The following is a 15221-nucleotide window of genomic DNA, read 5'->3' on the forward strand; positions in this document are numbered from 1 at the left end:
TGATGCTACACTGGAAATGAGTGATGAGGGGTGCTGTGTACTGCAGGGAGTGAAGTTTGTCGTGGTGGAGGAGGGTTTCCGGTTGAGCTTATCACAGTGACCCTGTGGCCACACATGCTTCAAGAATGCAGGCACTGAGAGCTCCCGTTGTGGCTCAGCGGCAACAAACCAGACTAGTATCCATGAGGTTACAGGTTCATCCCTGGCCCCTTCAGTGGGTTCAGGATCTGCTGTCGCCAGTGAGCTGCGCTGTAGGTTGCGGATGCAGCTCTGATTCAATCCCTAGCCTGGAACTTCCATGTGCCGCAGGTACAGCCCCAAAAAGAAAAAAAAAAAAAAAAAAAAAGAATGATGCAGGGACTCCAGTGAGAGGTGCTGGGGGTTTTTAAGGTAGGGTTCCTTACCTGTTGAAGAAGACTGAAAGAAGAGTGTAGAGGGAGGTTCATGCTGTGGGAGAGGTTGGGGTTGTTACTGTAGGGCCAGTACCTTGGAGAGAGGCCTCTCAGGAGAATGCAAAGAAGCTATTATTTGGGTCTCTCTGAAGGAGATTTGATTGTGCCTGACCAGATGTAAGCTTAGGCATGGGCCAGGGGGCTGGTTCTTCATTCAGTTCACAAATGTTTATCGAGTGCCTTCTGTGTGCCAGGAACTACGCTAGGGATACAGGGAGGAGTAAAAGAGTCCCTGTCTTTGTAGGACTGACTTTATTCTAGACCAGCTCTATCTAAGAAATCGGATATAAGCCACATATGTAATTTAAAAGTTTCCAGGAGTTCCCGTCGTGGCGCAGTGGTTAACGAATCCGACTAGGAACCATGAGGTTGCGGTTCGGTCCCTGCCCTTGCTCAGTGGGTTAACGATCCGGCGTTGCCGTGAGCTGTGGTGTAGGTTGCAGACTCGGCTCGGATCCCGCGTAGCTGTGGCTCTGGTGTAGGCTGGTGGCAACAGCTCCGATTCAACCCCTAGCCTGGGAACCTCCATATGCCGCGGGAGTGGCCCAAGAAATAGCAACAACAACAACAACAACAAAAAAGACAAAAGACAAAATAAATAAATAAATAAATAAATAAATAAATAAAATAAAATAAAAGTTTCCAGTAGCCAGATTTTGAAAAAGTAAGAAGTAATGAAATTCATTTTTTTGACTTTTTAAAAATGGTATTGCTGTAGATTTAGAATGTTATATTAATTTCTGCTGTACAGCAGAGTGATTCAGTTTTACATATGTACGTATCCATTCCCATATAGGGTATCTCAGGATATTGAGTAGATTTCCCTGTGCTATAAGTGAAATTAATGTTGAATATATTTCCTGTAACCCAATATATCCAAAATATTATTCCAACATAGAATATGAAAACCTTAGGGAGCTACTTGCATTCTTTTTTTCTTTTTTTGGAATGTCTTTAAAATTCCGAGTATGTGTTTTATACTTGCCCCACATCTCAGTAATGACAAGTCACGTTTCAAGTGGACGGTGGGTAGCTGCACTGGGGAGTGCAGCTCTTGAGTACTGCAAAGATAAATTAATAGAGACATTTCTGTTAGTGATAAAGACTGTAACAAGAAATAAAGCAGAATTAGATCAAGAGACTGGGAAGGTCTCACGAAGGAGGTATCATCTTGAGAGCTGAATGAAACGAGGGAGCGAGGGAAGCGGAGATGAGTCATGAGGAGAGGGAGCAAGGTTGACCTGTTGGAGGAGCCCCAACGAGGCTGAGTGGCTGGACCAGAATGAGCAGGGAAGTCAGGGAGGTAGGAAAAGAGGCCCATCGTAAAGTCTATAGGGTTTATCCTGAAAGTAGTGGGAAATGGTTGGAGAGCCAAGAGTGGGAAGATGGCATGATCTGATTTAACATAAAAGAAGGAGCTTTCCTGAGAGGTGACTGTGTCCCCAAGGGCGAGAGAGGGTCTAAGAGGAGAGTAGACCCTACAGGGGTCCCCTGTAGTATGGGACACGGAGGAAAATCTTACTCCAGACTCCGGTCTGGGAGACTCAGGGTCATGAGAGGCACAGCAAGGGTCCGTTGGTGCGAGAGGATCGGGGGAGTTCTGTTTGTTTGGGTTGTCATTGATCTGGGGGAGGAGCACGCAGAAATCTCTTTGTAGGTTTATCTGCTGGGTGTCAGGAAATGCTGTGGGAGGTCATCATAGGAGGCTAGGGTGGCCTGTTGTGTTCACTTCTCAGAAGCATCTAAGGATATTTCATTTGTCCAAGTTCTTGGGCTGCCTCCACAGTGCCATAGATATGGGGGTTTGTAATGAAGCGGACCAGGCTCTCAGGAGCCACTGTATTTAGGAGGCAGCATGAGGAGTGCTAAGTCAGCCTGGGAACTCCCTCGTGCCTGGACAGCTTTGGGCAGGTTGAAATTAACGTGTCTTGATTGTTGTTGCTTTCAAATATTTTATTATGAAACATGTCAAACATTCATAGAAATATGAAAGACCATACTAACAAAACCTGCTGTATACATCCCCCAGTTTTATCCATCTTAACATTTTTACCTATTTGCTTCAGACTTGTTTTAAGAGCTAAAACATTATAGATAGAGCTGAAACCTTGATTATACCTTTCTTGCTCCTATTTGCTTTCCCTTCCAGAGGTAGCACAATCCTCAAGTTAGTGGAAATCCTTCCCGCCAGTGCTTACAAGCTTACTGCCAGGAGGGGTACCCACAAATGTATAGTATTGTTTTGCATGTTTTTAGGTTTTATATGAATGGTCTCACACTACAGCTATTTCACAACTTGCATTTTTTCTTTTTTTTTTGTCTTTTGTCTTTTGTCTTTTTGTTGTTGTTGTTGTTGTTGTTGCCATTTCTTGGGCCGCTCCCCCAGTATATGGAGGTTCCCAGGCTAGGGGTCCAATCGGAGCTGTAGCCACCAGCCTACGCCAGAGCCACAGCAACTTGGGATCCGAGCCGCGTCTGCAACCTACACCACAGCTCACGGCAACGCTGGATCGTTAACCCACTGAGCAAGGGCAGGGACCGAACCCGCAACCCCATGGTTCCTAGTCGGGTTTGTCAACCACTGCGCCACGACGGGAACTCCTTGCATTTTTTCAATTAACATTTTTTTTAGCCTCAGCCTGGTTGATATATGTAACTCTATCTCGTTTTCACTGTTGGATACCTACCTTTCCACCGATGGACATATCTTATTTTGTCATTCTCTTGTCGATGGGCGTTTAGGTTTCCACCATTGAGCTATTGCAAGCATTGCTGCTGTGAGAATCCTGGTACCTGCCTCTTTTGTATGTAAAGTAATAACACAACATCTTACCCATTGTAGGTGCTCTTTTTATGCCTTATGGACAGGAAATTAAAGTTATTAAAAGCTCTAGGGCAAGTCCCCTGGTGTCTCAGCTGGTTAAGGATCCAGGATTGTCTCTGCAGCAACTTGGGTCACAGCTGTGGCATGGGTTTGGTCCCTGGCCCCAGAACTTCTGCATGCCGCAGGCATGGCCAAAAATAAAAATAAAAACTCCTAGGGCTTTGGAGTCTAACAGAACCTGGATTCAAAACCTGACTCTACTGCTTCCTCTCTGGGTGCCCTTGGGAAAGTCACTTCACTTACCTGAGCTTTAGTTTCCTCAGTCTTTTGGAAGAGAGCAAGTGCATGCAGTTGTGAACATTAGCTCTCTAAGTGGGAATCTGTCTGAGTCACGATCTGACTGGAGTTAGATAGAGCTCGTAATAATAACAACTGCCATTTGTTAGTTGGAATGTTAGGCTAACATTTATTGAGTGTTTCTTAACTCTTATGAAGTATTGGTATTATTCCCACTTTGCAAATGATGAATAAGACTAAGGCCCCGACAGAGTGACCATGCAGAGGCCACATAGCTAGTAAAGTGGTAGGAACAGAATTTGAAGCCAGGTCTGACCAATTTTCAAACTTGCATTCTAACCACTGGGCTCTAGTGCCTGAAACGCCTTCAGCAGCTGCCCATCATTCTCAGCAGTGATCTGAAAACTTCTTTAGGAAATGGAAGCATTTTGCCCCACAACATCTTCTAGAGAATCCCAGTTTGGAAAGCAAATGAAGGTTGTACAACTCCAGTTGAAGTGGGGGTAATGTCATAGGTCCATGTGGGTTTAATCCTGTCTCTGCCAGGTACTGGCCGTGTGCGCCTAAACCAATGACTTCATCTCTCTGGGATTCAGTTTCTTCATTTCCGACAGGGAGACAATGATCAACCAACAGCCTTGTTATGTGGATCAACTGAGATAATGTATGCAAAGCACTTGATATAAAGCTTGGCTTGTGATAAGAACCAAATGAGAATGGCTGTTGTTACAGTTTGGCTGTGGTTGTTACCACCTGCAGGACTGACCACAGGATGGAGTGGAAATTTCTCAGCCTGTATTCAGGGCCCTCCATCATCTGACCCAACCTGCATTTCCAGCCTTCAGCACCTACACTGTAGCCCCGCTAAATTACAGCGTCCCCAATCCGGTATCCTGCACCACCAGTTCTGTGTTTATGCTCTGTCCTCCCCCTTGCTCCAAAATTATGAAAGTATGCTATTTGGTGGGGGGCTGCATTTGCAGAAGTTCCCAGGCCAGGGGTCAAACCTGCACCACAGCTGTAACCAGAGCCACAGTATTGACAATGCCAGACCCTTAACCCACTGAGCCACCAGAGAACTCCAAAGTATGCTTCAAAAAAAATTTTTTTTGTCTTTTTGTTTTTTCTAGGGCCACACCCGTGGCATATGGAGGTTCCCAGGCTAGGGGTCAAATCGGAGCTGTAGCCGCCGGTCTACACCAGAGCCACAGCAACGCGGGATCCGAGCCTTGTCTGCAACCTACACCACAGCTCACGGCAACACCAGATCCTTAACCCACTGAGCAAGGCCAGGGATCAAACCCACAACCTCATGGTTCCTAGTAGGATTCATTAACCACTGAACCACCATGGGAACTCCCTTATTTTAAAAAAAAATTAAAAATTGTTAATACAAAACAGGAAAGAATTCAAGGGTGAATTGTCAAGGTCTCTATTATCCAGAATTCAGTTTAGGTTTGAGTATTTTCTAATTAGATATGGATCATGGTGGGAAAAAACAAACACTCTGTGAATATGAAGCAATTTGTACAGTCATCTCTTTGCACATTTAGTAGAAAAACAATCAGTAGATATTTGCTGCACACCTACTGTATGCTTCTAACTCTGCTAGGTGCTATGTGAGGAGAAAAAAATAATCAAACCAAAGCCAATGTCCTTCATTTCTTGACTTCCTAATTCTGAAATTCCTAAAGAGATCAAAGTAACACCTCTCAAAAAAATTTAAAAATTTCTTAATGTCAACCTGTCCAATTTTCCTTCATCTTATAAATCTTTTTTTTTTTTCAGTTGATTTGTTCAAATCAGGATGCCATCCAGATCTATATACATTGTGTTTAAGGGATACACTCCTTAAATTTGTTTTTATCTTTTAAGTTCCTTCCCCTCTTCTCTTTTTTTCCTACAGCATTTTTGTTGAAGAAATGGGAAATGCCAAAGGGGGTTTGCTAATTTCTTCTCTACAATCTCTTAGGTGGGGAATCAGACATGACTTACTAGGCGCCACCAAAACTCTAATCAGACTTAAAATCTAGAAGGCTGATTCCCCCAGAACAATGAGCTGTCTTGGAGGCCAGTTCAACTTAAACTATCCTTCGAGTTCATGCTCCTTTACAACTTCCCTCTACCCCTACCCCAAACTATTACCCACCTTCCTAAGGAGACTGCCTCCCCCAATCCTTGAATACGGACTTAGCCCAAGAACAGACCTGTGCTAAAAATAGAAACTGCCCCTTTTCCCCTCTAACTAACTGCTCCCTAAATGGTGGGGAGTCTAAATTCTCTCTCAGTGCTCCTGGCCAATCCGTTAGTCAGTAAAACTCACTTGAGGTCTTGGGTGTGGCCTCTCGCTCCTACTTTGATTTTCCATCTAACAGAATCCTTTACCAGGTTCTTATTTTCCCTGCAAATTGGTAGTTCTAGATTCCAGAGGTTTCTATTTGGGGTTAACTTTTGGCAAGTTAGCCTTCATAGGTGGTGCTCTGCATAGGTAGGTCTCCTGAGCTTTCTTGTCGCCTTGTATGAATCTGGGGGTTCACAGATTGTCAGCCTCATCCAACATTCTAAAGTTCTCCCCCTCCCCTGCCAGTGTTTCACCTGACAGTTTTAGGGGTCATTGGTGCTAGCCTAGACCCATTATCTTTTTGTTTTGCAAAATGATGTTTCTGTAATTCTATTGTTCCTTCTGCATTTAGTAGTTTCAAATCCTTGTATAAAGAAAGACTTTTGTTTTGCCGGGAGGTACGTTTCATACAGGAAAGAGAATAAATGCCTGGTCCATTCCCCTTATTTAGCAGTTTTCAAAATAATGAATTGGTTCCCAGCAGTCTCTAAAGGTAACCAATGAGTTTGTTATTCTTTTTTAGTCCTATTATGAATTCTTTAACGCCTAGCTCAAAAGTTACCTCCCCTAGTTTTTTCGCCCTGACTCAAAAGAAATTCTCCCTCCTGCTGAATTTAAACACATCTTTTCTAGTGGTATCCAGGGCTTTCTAGTGTGCACTGCCTATCTTCAGCTGGATCAGAAGCTCTTTGAAAGCATTCTGTAGCACTTGACATAAAGCCTCAGGCAGTCTCAAACTTCATTGTATTATATTGTATCAAACTTCATTTGAATCATATGTTAAAACGCATATTTTGTTTGGTTGGCTCTGGTGTGGGCCGAGATTCTGCTTTCTCACAAGCCCAAGTGATGCCGCTGGTCCAAGGACCACACTTTGAGTAGCCAAAGTGTATGGGAAATGTATGGGAAATCCATTTCATTCACTCAGTAACAAGTGCCTCCTGTGGGCCAGTTCATGGGCTAGGCCCTGCCACCTTAACATGCAGAGGGGTTGTTGGTGTGTTTGTTTTTTTAGAGCTTTGGGTTTTTTGTTTTTTGGGTTTTTTTCGTCTTTTTTGCCATTTCTTGGGCCGCTCCCGAGGCATATAGATTTTACCAGGCTAGGGGTCGAATCAGAGCTATAGCCGCCGGCCTAAACCACAGCCACAGCAACTCGGGGTCCGAGCTGCATCTACAGCCTACACCACAGCAACGCCGGATCCTTAACCCACTGAACAAGGCCAGGGGTCGAACCCACAACCTCATGGTTCCTAGTCGGATTCGTTAACCACTGAGCCACGAGGGGAACTCCTAGAGTTTTGGTTTTTTAATTTATCCTTTTGAATATGAAATAGTGCACATGGTTAAAAAAAAAAAAATTCCGTAAAATCCAAAAGGGCACACAGTGAAAGTACATCAGTCCCCAGAGGCGATCACTACCACTTCTTGAATTTTATTCTAGAGATACTTTATGCATATAAGAGCATATATTTGTACCATCTTTTAAAAAAACGCATTCACACTGCTCTGCCACTTCCTTTTTACTGTATCTTAGGGATTTTTTTCGTATTTCAGCGTATCTCTACATCCTCTTTGATGAGTGGCATGGTGTCCACATAGAATGCATTTGTTGTTTTTATGAAGTATAAAGTATGGCTACTTCTTGGCATCTTCCTCATCCTTCCACAGTCTCCAGAGAGAACAGGTTCTCATCTTGTGCTCTTTGAATCCTCTGAATTATCTCCCTCACGTTGGTACATTTTTGTCAGTTTCATTTGCTTTGGAGTACATCCATCACCTACTTACGCAAGCATGTCTACATCTTCCCGGACTCAAATTATCTCTTTATTCTATAACCCCTCAGCCCTCACAAATTACTCAAAGACATTTTCTTATTTTGGTAATATACTCTTGTGGACTACTGTGTACATAAGTGTGTATAAAATGTATGTTGGTGGTGGGGAGTTCACATCGTGGCTCAGAGGAAACGAATCCGACTAGGAACCATGAGGACACAAGTCCGATCCCTGGCCTCGCTCAGTGGGTGAAGGATCCGGCATTGCTGTGAGCTGTGATGTAGGTCACAGATGCGGCTCAGATCTGGCGATGCTGTGGCTGTGGCCGGCAGCTGCAGCTCCAATTGGCCCCCTAGCTTGGGAATCTCCATATGCCCTAGATGTGGCCCTAAAAAAAATTTTTTTTAAGTGTATCAGTGGGGTTCAGGACCCACTACCCCCAAATATGGTGCCTTAGCATATTGAATATTTCAAGCTGAAGGAATTCTAGCCAATAGATGCAGAAAGGACTCTCTACCTTCTCTGGAGGAAGGTCTTCCCAGGTACTAAGACCCTCATGTGAGAAGTGCCCTCCCTGCACCCAGAGGAGGGGATCATCCTCATCTCCAAGACGGAGGGGACCCCAAGAAGAACACACCTTGCTAAGTTTCCCGACTTTACCACACTGAGCTCGTATCCCTTTTGTCCTATCCCATTTTCCCATGACTCCACACTCTTCATGCAACCTAGAACAAAACTAAAACCATACAGGTTGAACTGCTCCCTCAGGTCTTCATCTACTTAAGGCTCCCGTGTCATGTGTAAAACTTACACTGGATACATTTGTGTGCTCTTCTCTGGTTAAACTATCTTTTGTTACAGAGAACCAGCCAAGAACCCAAAAGAGTAGAAGGAAAAGAAGTTTTTTCCTCCCCTGCAATATGTTTAAGGAAAAAAGCAAAACACTAACAAAAGAAGACTTCTGTCACTTCCCTCCTCCTCCACGTGCCTCTTCCCTGTCATGCGATGGTTTCTCCACCAACCAGGTAACTACTGTCCTGAACTTTACATTAATCATTCTCTGCCTTTCCTTTTTTTCTCAGTGGTTCTCAAGCCATTAGAAACACCTAGAGAACTTGTTAAAACACGGATTTGTTGGGCCCCACCCCCAGCTTCTGATTTAGTAGATCTGGGGTGGAGCCAAGTAATTTGTGTTTCTTATAAATTCTCATGTGATTCTGATGCTGCTGATCCCAGGACTGCGCTTTGAGAACTGCTCTGTCTCTGAAATACCCTTGCCTTGGGTGTGATAACTCACATACATCTTCCCCTTAGGGAACCCAGCTGCCCAACCAGTGGGGCTTACTCGGACTTCCCCTCCTCCTTCCCCCACGCCCTTCCCTATCATGCACTTTATGAGTGTTCAGTCTTTTCGAAATATTTTAATCGATTGGGGCATTTGACCCGTTTTCTCTTTTTTCCTTCTCTGTTAATGATGCTATTTATAAGTTACTTCTCAGTAGTGTGTGCATGTCTCTTATTGTTGGTTAACCAGAAAGACGGGTATAAGCATGTCTTGTACATCTAGACTTTAAGCTCTTTGAAAGCAGGAACCAAGTGAAGGGACTCAGAGCGCGCCACCCCAAAATATTCTAGGATATTGATTATCTTGGCACATTGATTACTTTGAACTGAAGATACTTATGAAACAGCAGACACAGGAAGGGCTGTCTGACCTTCCCCTTTCTACCTAAATATGGATTGTAAGTTTTTCCTTGAGAAAATGCTCTCCTGTGCCCGGAAGAGAGGAACATTCTTATCATCAGAGACTGGGAGTCAACTCCAGCCTGTATAAACAAAGCTACTAAAATAACCCTTCTCTTCCATTCGTTCCCTTCACACGCTGCCTAGTCACTGGCCCACAATTTATTGCCCCTAGTCCAAGCTCCTTTGCTTCGTCATATCCCTACAATTTACCTTTTTTTTTTTTTTGTAAGGTATATAAAATAAGCTTTCGGCCTAATGGCTTCTTCAGTCTGAAGACGACCATGTATATGTAAAAAAAAAAAAAATTAAATTTGTATGTTTTTCTCCTGTTAATCTGTCTCTCATCAGTTTAATTATTAGGCCAGCCACAGAACTTAAGAAAGTGGAAGGAAGTTTCTCTTCCTCTTACACAAGTTTAATTTCCCTTGTAGTCCACTTCCCCAAGTAAGCTACAGGCCAAAATTTGCAACATTGGATGTTCCCAAGGCCAAAAGGCAAGTAAATAAGTGAAACCTGCAGTATGGAACTTTGCTGATCTGGAGACCGTGTCCTGTGCAAAGAGAGCAGCTGTTACTTGGATTTAAACCAATCATGGGCCCATTGTTCTCTCATTTTCCCAGTTTTAAGAGAAACCAGAAATACCCCAACTAATGCAACATTTTAAGTACACAGAGGCGGCACATTGAGTATGTACATGGATTCCACACCGAAAACATCTGCAGGAACCGAAGCTGAATCCATGCCATGTTTCTATTCCTCTGTAGTGAATGGATGGATGAATGGATGGATGGATTAGTGAGTGAGTGAGTGGATAATGAATCCGAGTCTTTAGGCAGCTCCCGGGGTAGAGATTGTTGAGTACAGACTATATGCCTGGCCCTGTGAAAAGCACTTTACACACTTTATCTCATTTGACCCCATAACAGCACCTCAAGGTCATTCTTGTTTATTTCCACATTAATTTCACAGATACAGGAGGCTGAGAAAGGCCCAGGGTCACACCACTCGTTTTCTTTGTTTATATCCTACCTGTTTCTTCTCCTTTTTTTCTGTTTTATTTTTAGAGGCACACATGCAGCACATGGAAGTTTCCAGGCTAGAAGTCGAATCAGAGCTGCACCTGCTGGCCTATGCTACAGCCTCAGGAACTCGGGATCCGAGCTGCATCTGCGACCTACACCACAGCTTGTGGCAACGCTGGATCCTTAACCCACTGAGCAAGGCCACGGATGGAACCTGCCTCCTCATGGGTACTAGTCAGGTTCCTAGCCTGCTGAGCCCCAACAAAAACTTCATAACCTACATAATTTAAAAAAAAAAAATCAGGAGTTCCCGCAGCGGAAATGAATCTGACTGGAACCATGAGGTTTCGGGTTCAATCCCTGGCCACACTCAGTGGGTTAAGGATCTGGTGTTGCCATGAGCTGTGGTGTAGGTCGCAGATGCAGCTCGGATCCTGTGTTGCTGTGGCTGTGGTGTAGGCCGGCAGCTGTATCTCCGATTGGACCCCCTTGCCTGGGAACCTCCATGTGCCATGAGTGCGGCCCTAAAAAGACAAAAGACCAAAAAAAAAAAAAAAATCAGATGGGCTCTTATAATTTAAGCTGGGTCCGGAGCCTTGGATTCCAGATAGCTCTCTCTGCCAAATTGCCACCCCCAGAGGAATCAGGTTCTCAGAAGGCAGGTCACAGAGGGTGCCAGGAGTTCAGGGAGCAGGTTTGATTCCTTGGGGGACTTACCAGGCAGCTCACAGCCTCGTGCTCCTCGGGGGTGTCAGCCAGCACTGAGGAGCCAAGACGCAAGGGGTATCTTGCCATCTTGATACATCCTTCCCACTTCCTCCTGTCTCACTACTCGCTGCCCTCTCAGAAGTCAAGATTTCTGCCTACCATCCTTGGATCCCACTCCATCTTAATCCCTTTCTAGAGCCTAGTAGGATAAGGACAGGATAAGGATAAGATGCAGATACAGGAGCTGTTTGGAAAACATTTTATTGGCCTTCCTGAGTGATTAGAGGACGGTGACCAGATCCCACACCCGCCCCATCTCTCGTGGGTATCAGCAGTGCCAGGCCTCTAAGGGAGTGGTCACTGGGCATCAGGAGTCGAGCTTCTCAGTCCTTTCAGCTGGAGGGAGAGAGGGTGTGGTCAGGCGGGCGTCCTGAGGAAGCCCAGGATGGGGTGTGGCAGTGGTGGGAAGAAATCCTCTGCCCAGTCTCAGTTCCCATCCCCTAAATAGAGCAGCTGCTGTGCCCCTTAGTTTGGGTCCAACGAAGGAGTATCGTCCTTCGGCTTCCCCACCCTCCCCCTCGGCGCCTGGCTTCTTTCCCTCACCCCCGCCACCTCTTACCTTAGGAAAGGCATCCCAGTTGAGGAAAGGAAGTTTCCTTTTGATAGTCTAAAACGGGAAAAGATGTGTTTCAGGGCAGGTGAGAACGGATCCGTGCGCACTTGCCCAACGAGCTCTGTCGTGGGGATGGTGTTAGCGATTTATAATCACAGTAAGAACTCCTGTTTCTGGAGCCCTTACTCTGCACTTGCCTCGTACTAACTGCTTTAAGTCATGATTTCGTTTGGTCTTTGCAGCAATCTTTTTTTCTTTTTTCTTTTTTACGGCCACACCCTCGGCATATGGAAGTTCCCAGGCTAGGGGTCGAATTGGAGCTGTAGCCGCCGGCCTGCGCCTACACCACAGCTCACAGCAAGGCCAGGGATGGAACCCACATCCTCATGGATACTAGTCGGGCTTTTAACCCGCTGAGCCACAACAGGAACTCCTCGAAGTGACCTTTTGATGTCAGTATTGTCATCACCCCAGATCACAGATGAGGAAACGCGGCTCAGAGGACTGATGACACCCGCGTGCAGGCACACGGCGAGCATGCGCGGGGCCCTGCCCCACAAGCTCTGACTCCAGCGCTGTCACTGACTAAGCCTCCTAGAGGCTGAAGGGATTCAAGTAAACTCATGGCTGTTTCAGTTCTGCCTTTTCAGGGATTGACTTGATGGGCCTGCTCCCCCACTGCCACGTTAGGAAAATAAACTGTGGTCACGACGGGCTCCCGGGGACGCTGTCTCCCACCGGGTAGCGTCCAAGTGGGGCACTCACTCCCTCCTAGAACCCAGGAAAGAGCCAAAAGGGCTAGAACTCGAATGTGTCGTCACTACCCAGGCAAATAGTCGGGAGAGAAGAGGCACCCAGCACGTACCTCAAAGAGGGCATGCCAGTTCAGGAACTCGTCGGGCTTCAGGACCTGTGCAGAGAGACCAGAAGAGGGTCAGTTCTGAGGAGGGGGCGGGGGAGACAGAGCGTAGCCCCTGGTCCTCTGGGGAAGGTGAGGGACCGCGGCAGCTTTGCAGCCTCTCTACCCAGGCACTGATGTCCCCGAGGATGTGGCTCTTTGGGGTGAGGGGGCGCGCTAGAGAACCGAACTCACAGATCGCAACTTGTCAACGTTCAGGAACTGGGCGTTAAAGGCCTAGGCAAAGGAGCAAGGCATTAGGAAAGTCACTAAGGAACATGAGAAAGGGGATGAGGTCACAGTCACAGGTGGAAAGCAGGTGTTTACCTCAGGTTTTGCCTCGTAGTTGTCCACGGTGGTTTCTTCCTGGAGAGCGAAGGGGAGAAAGGGGCCAGATGATCACACGATGGCAAGTCCCTCTTTCCCAACCTTCTCTGCTAGCTCTGCCCCCCACCTCAGGCCGGTTCCACTGTCCACCCCCGGGGGGCCTCAGCGAACCCGCTCTGTCCCAGTGAGGCAGATGGTTGGCAGACATGCAGATGACGAGAAGGGATGGGAGAGGGGCTGCGTGTGTGGGCAGAGACCCTGCCCCGCATCCCGTGTGGGCAGCAGGCGGAAGGGTGGAGAAAGAGGACCCCTCCCAAGAAAAACAAGCTCGTGTTGTCCTGCCCTTGCCTCGGGGTGTTCCTGAGACACCCAGGCTTAGCGGTGGAGCTGGGAGGGGAGATTAGCATGCAGCTGGGGGCCGCTTTTCTGAGAGGCCCTGCCTGCCTTTGACGGATGGAGGTCGGTACACTTTGTGAATTTAGCGCCACCAGAACCCAAATCCCCCTGGCCCTCCCCCGTCTGGTAGCCCCTAAGACCTCAGTGCATCCCCTCTGGTCACCCTCGTAACCTCAGTTGGGGGCTTCCTTGCCCCTTATTCCTTGCTTCCCACAACAGAAGTCACAAAGAGGTAGCCCACATGCTTAGACCTCATAATAAAATTTGACTTGTTAGTTTCTCCATTTGAATCAAACATTTCTAATTGGTAAGAAGTCATACATCAGATTTCCAGTTTCTCTTGAAAACTGTTCGACTCCGGCCACACTGGGTACATTTTCCCACTTAGCGGCCGTCGAGTGGAATGCAGACCGTCCCCTCGCGGGTGGGGCAAGTCCGCGCCACCTCCCCGGAGACCCCGCCAGCCCTCTGACATCACTTGCTTGGATGGTAAGCAGTTGAGTCCAGGACCCCTACCAAAGACATTTAATTCCAGCACAGGTGGTGGGGTGAGGACGGGGGAGAGCGACCTCAGGAAATTTCCCGGCTGGAGATGGGCTCCTAAGGCTAATCTTGCTGTGCCCGAGGCTAAAGGACACCTCTGGCCACCTGGGCGCCATTCCCAGGGATGCAAACAAAACAAAGGTGGGGACTGAACTCGGATGACCAAGCTCGGCCCTGTCGCCGTCGCCTCCGGAATGTGCAGCCTCTGCCTCACCCTTCTCATCCCTCCCAGAGACGGGAGCCTCTCCATCCCCATGTGTCTTCCCAGAGATGCCTGTCTCCTTCCTCCCTTCCTCCTCTCCCCAGAGTCCCAGCTCCCCAGTCAGCCCCTGGTCCTGCCCAAAGACCAGAGCCACTTATCAGTAACTGGCAGAAGGTAAAGAAATTGAGGGGTAAGTGAGCTCACAGGTGTCAGCGAGGGAGAACCCAGGGGCCGTGCTCACCTCAGCCCCGCCCAGGGCAGCCCCCTGAGCCGAGTGGAGCGCCAGGACAGAGAGGAGGACCATGGCGGGAAGAACGGGGATCTTCATGGTGTCGGGTTTGGGGCGCTCTGAGGCCAGGCCTCACCACTTGCCCTTTATATTCCCGGGGAGGCAGCTGTGAGCAGAAACGGGATCCCCACCCCACTGACTCACCCCCAGATCCCATCGCCCACCCCCGGGGCTCTGGGGAGGGGGGGTGGAGACTACTCCCCACTTACCTTGGGTTTCTCAATTCACATTCTGCTCCAGGCACTGGGCAGGGGCGCCGGCAATGGGGTTCTGCATGCAAATGGAGCTGAGATGCAGACAGGTTGGACCTGTCCCTCCGAGGGGTTGGCAGTGGCGCCCAAGCAACCTCTCCTTTTGTCTTTGTCTCTTTTCCTTACATCTTTTCGTTCCTCTCTTATAATTTAGGCTGTCTTCCACCCTACCCGATTCTGCCCAGACTCCTTACATGGGCCTGCCACGTGCTGGCCTCCACTGGCCTTTCTCTTCTCCTGCTTTTACTCCCGTTGCACATACCTCACATTCCGGCCAGACTGGACACCTTAGCAAAGAGATCCTTCTTTTTCCCCCTCCAAGCAGCTGCCCCTGCTGCCCCATATGCCTAGAATGCCCTTCCCTCATCTCTTGTTCTCGGAGCCCCGCATCCCTGGTATCTCCCATCATCCGCCTCCACACCCCCTCCAGACCTTTTCCTTCTGGGAATTGCCACAGCAGTTCATTCCATCTTTCTGGCGTTGTGCCTAGAGTAACCTGCGTTCTTCCCTCTGAGAACATCAAGTTCCAGAGCTCCC

At 47.5% G+C, this 15221-nt stretch overlaps 1 protein-coding gene across 2 annotated transcripts; it reads right to left on the reverse strand.

Annotated features, from left to right (window-relative positions):
• Positions 1-11410: 11410 nt before the first annotated feature.
• On the reverse strand, positions 11411-14531 carry KRTDAP (keratinocyte differentiation associated protein). 2 transcript variants are annotated; one of them, XM_047790827.1, is made up of 6 exons: positions 14386-14531; positions 13004-13042; positions 12872-12913; positions 12644-12688; positions 11785-11832; positions 11411-11561 (listed from the first exon to the last, which is right to left on the reverse strand). In XM_047790827.1, the coding sequence occupies exons 1-6, from the start codon at positions 14470-14472 to the stop codon at positions 11523-11525; spliced, it is 300 nt and encodes a 99-aa protein (XP_047646783.1). In that variant the 5' UTR covers positions 14473-14531; the 3' UTR covers positions 11411-11522. The 2 variants fall into 2 exon arrangements, with proteins under 2 accessions (XP_047646783.1, XP_047646784.1); XM_047790828.1 differs by lacking the exon at positions 12872-12913.
• Positions 14532-15221: the final 690 nt, after the last annotated feature.

Source organism: Phacochoerus africanus, chromosome 8 (assembly GCF_016906955.1).
Source record: "Phacochoerus africanus isolate WHEZ1 chromosome 8, ROS_Pafr_v1, whole genome shotgun sequence".
Classification (NCBI taxonomy): domain Eukaryota; kingdom Metazoa; phylum Chordata; class Mammalia; order Artiodactyla; family Suidae; genus Phacochoerus; species Phacochoerus africanus.

What these genes read in the sequence shown, in the direction of transcription:
- KRTDAP (XM_047790827.1), bottom strand. Translation starts at nt 14,472, where the DNA reads ATGAAGATCCCCGTTCTTCCCGCCATGGTCCTCCTCTCTGTCCTGGCG. An exon ending in ACTGGCATGCCCTCTTTGAG is followed by an intron (nt 11,833 to 12,643) that starts GTACGTGCTGGG and finishes TTCCCGTTTTAG; the next exon opens with ACTATCAAAAGGAAACTTCC. An exon ending in ACTGGGATGCCTTTCCTAAG is followed by an intron (nt 11,562 to 11,784) that starts GTAAGAGGTGGC and finishes CTCTCCCTCCAG; the next exon opens with CTGAAAGGACTGAGAAGCTC.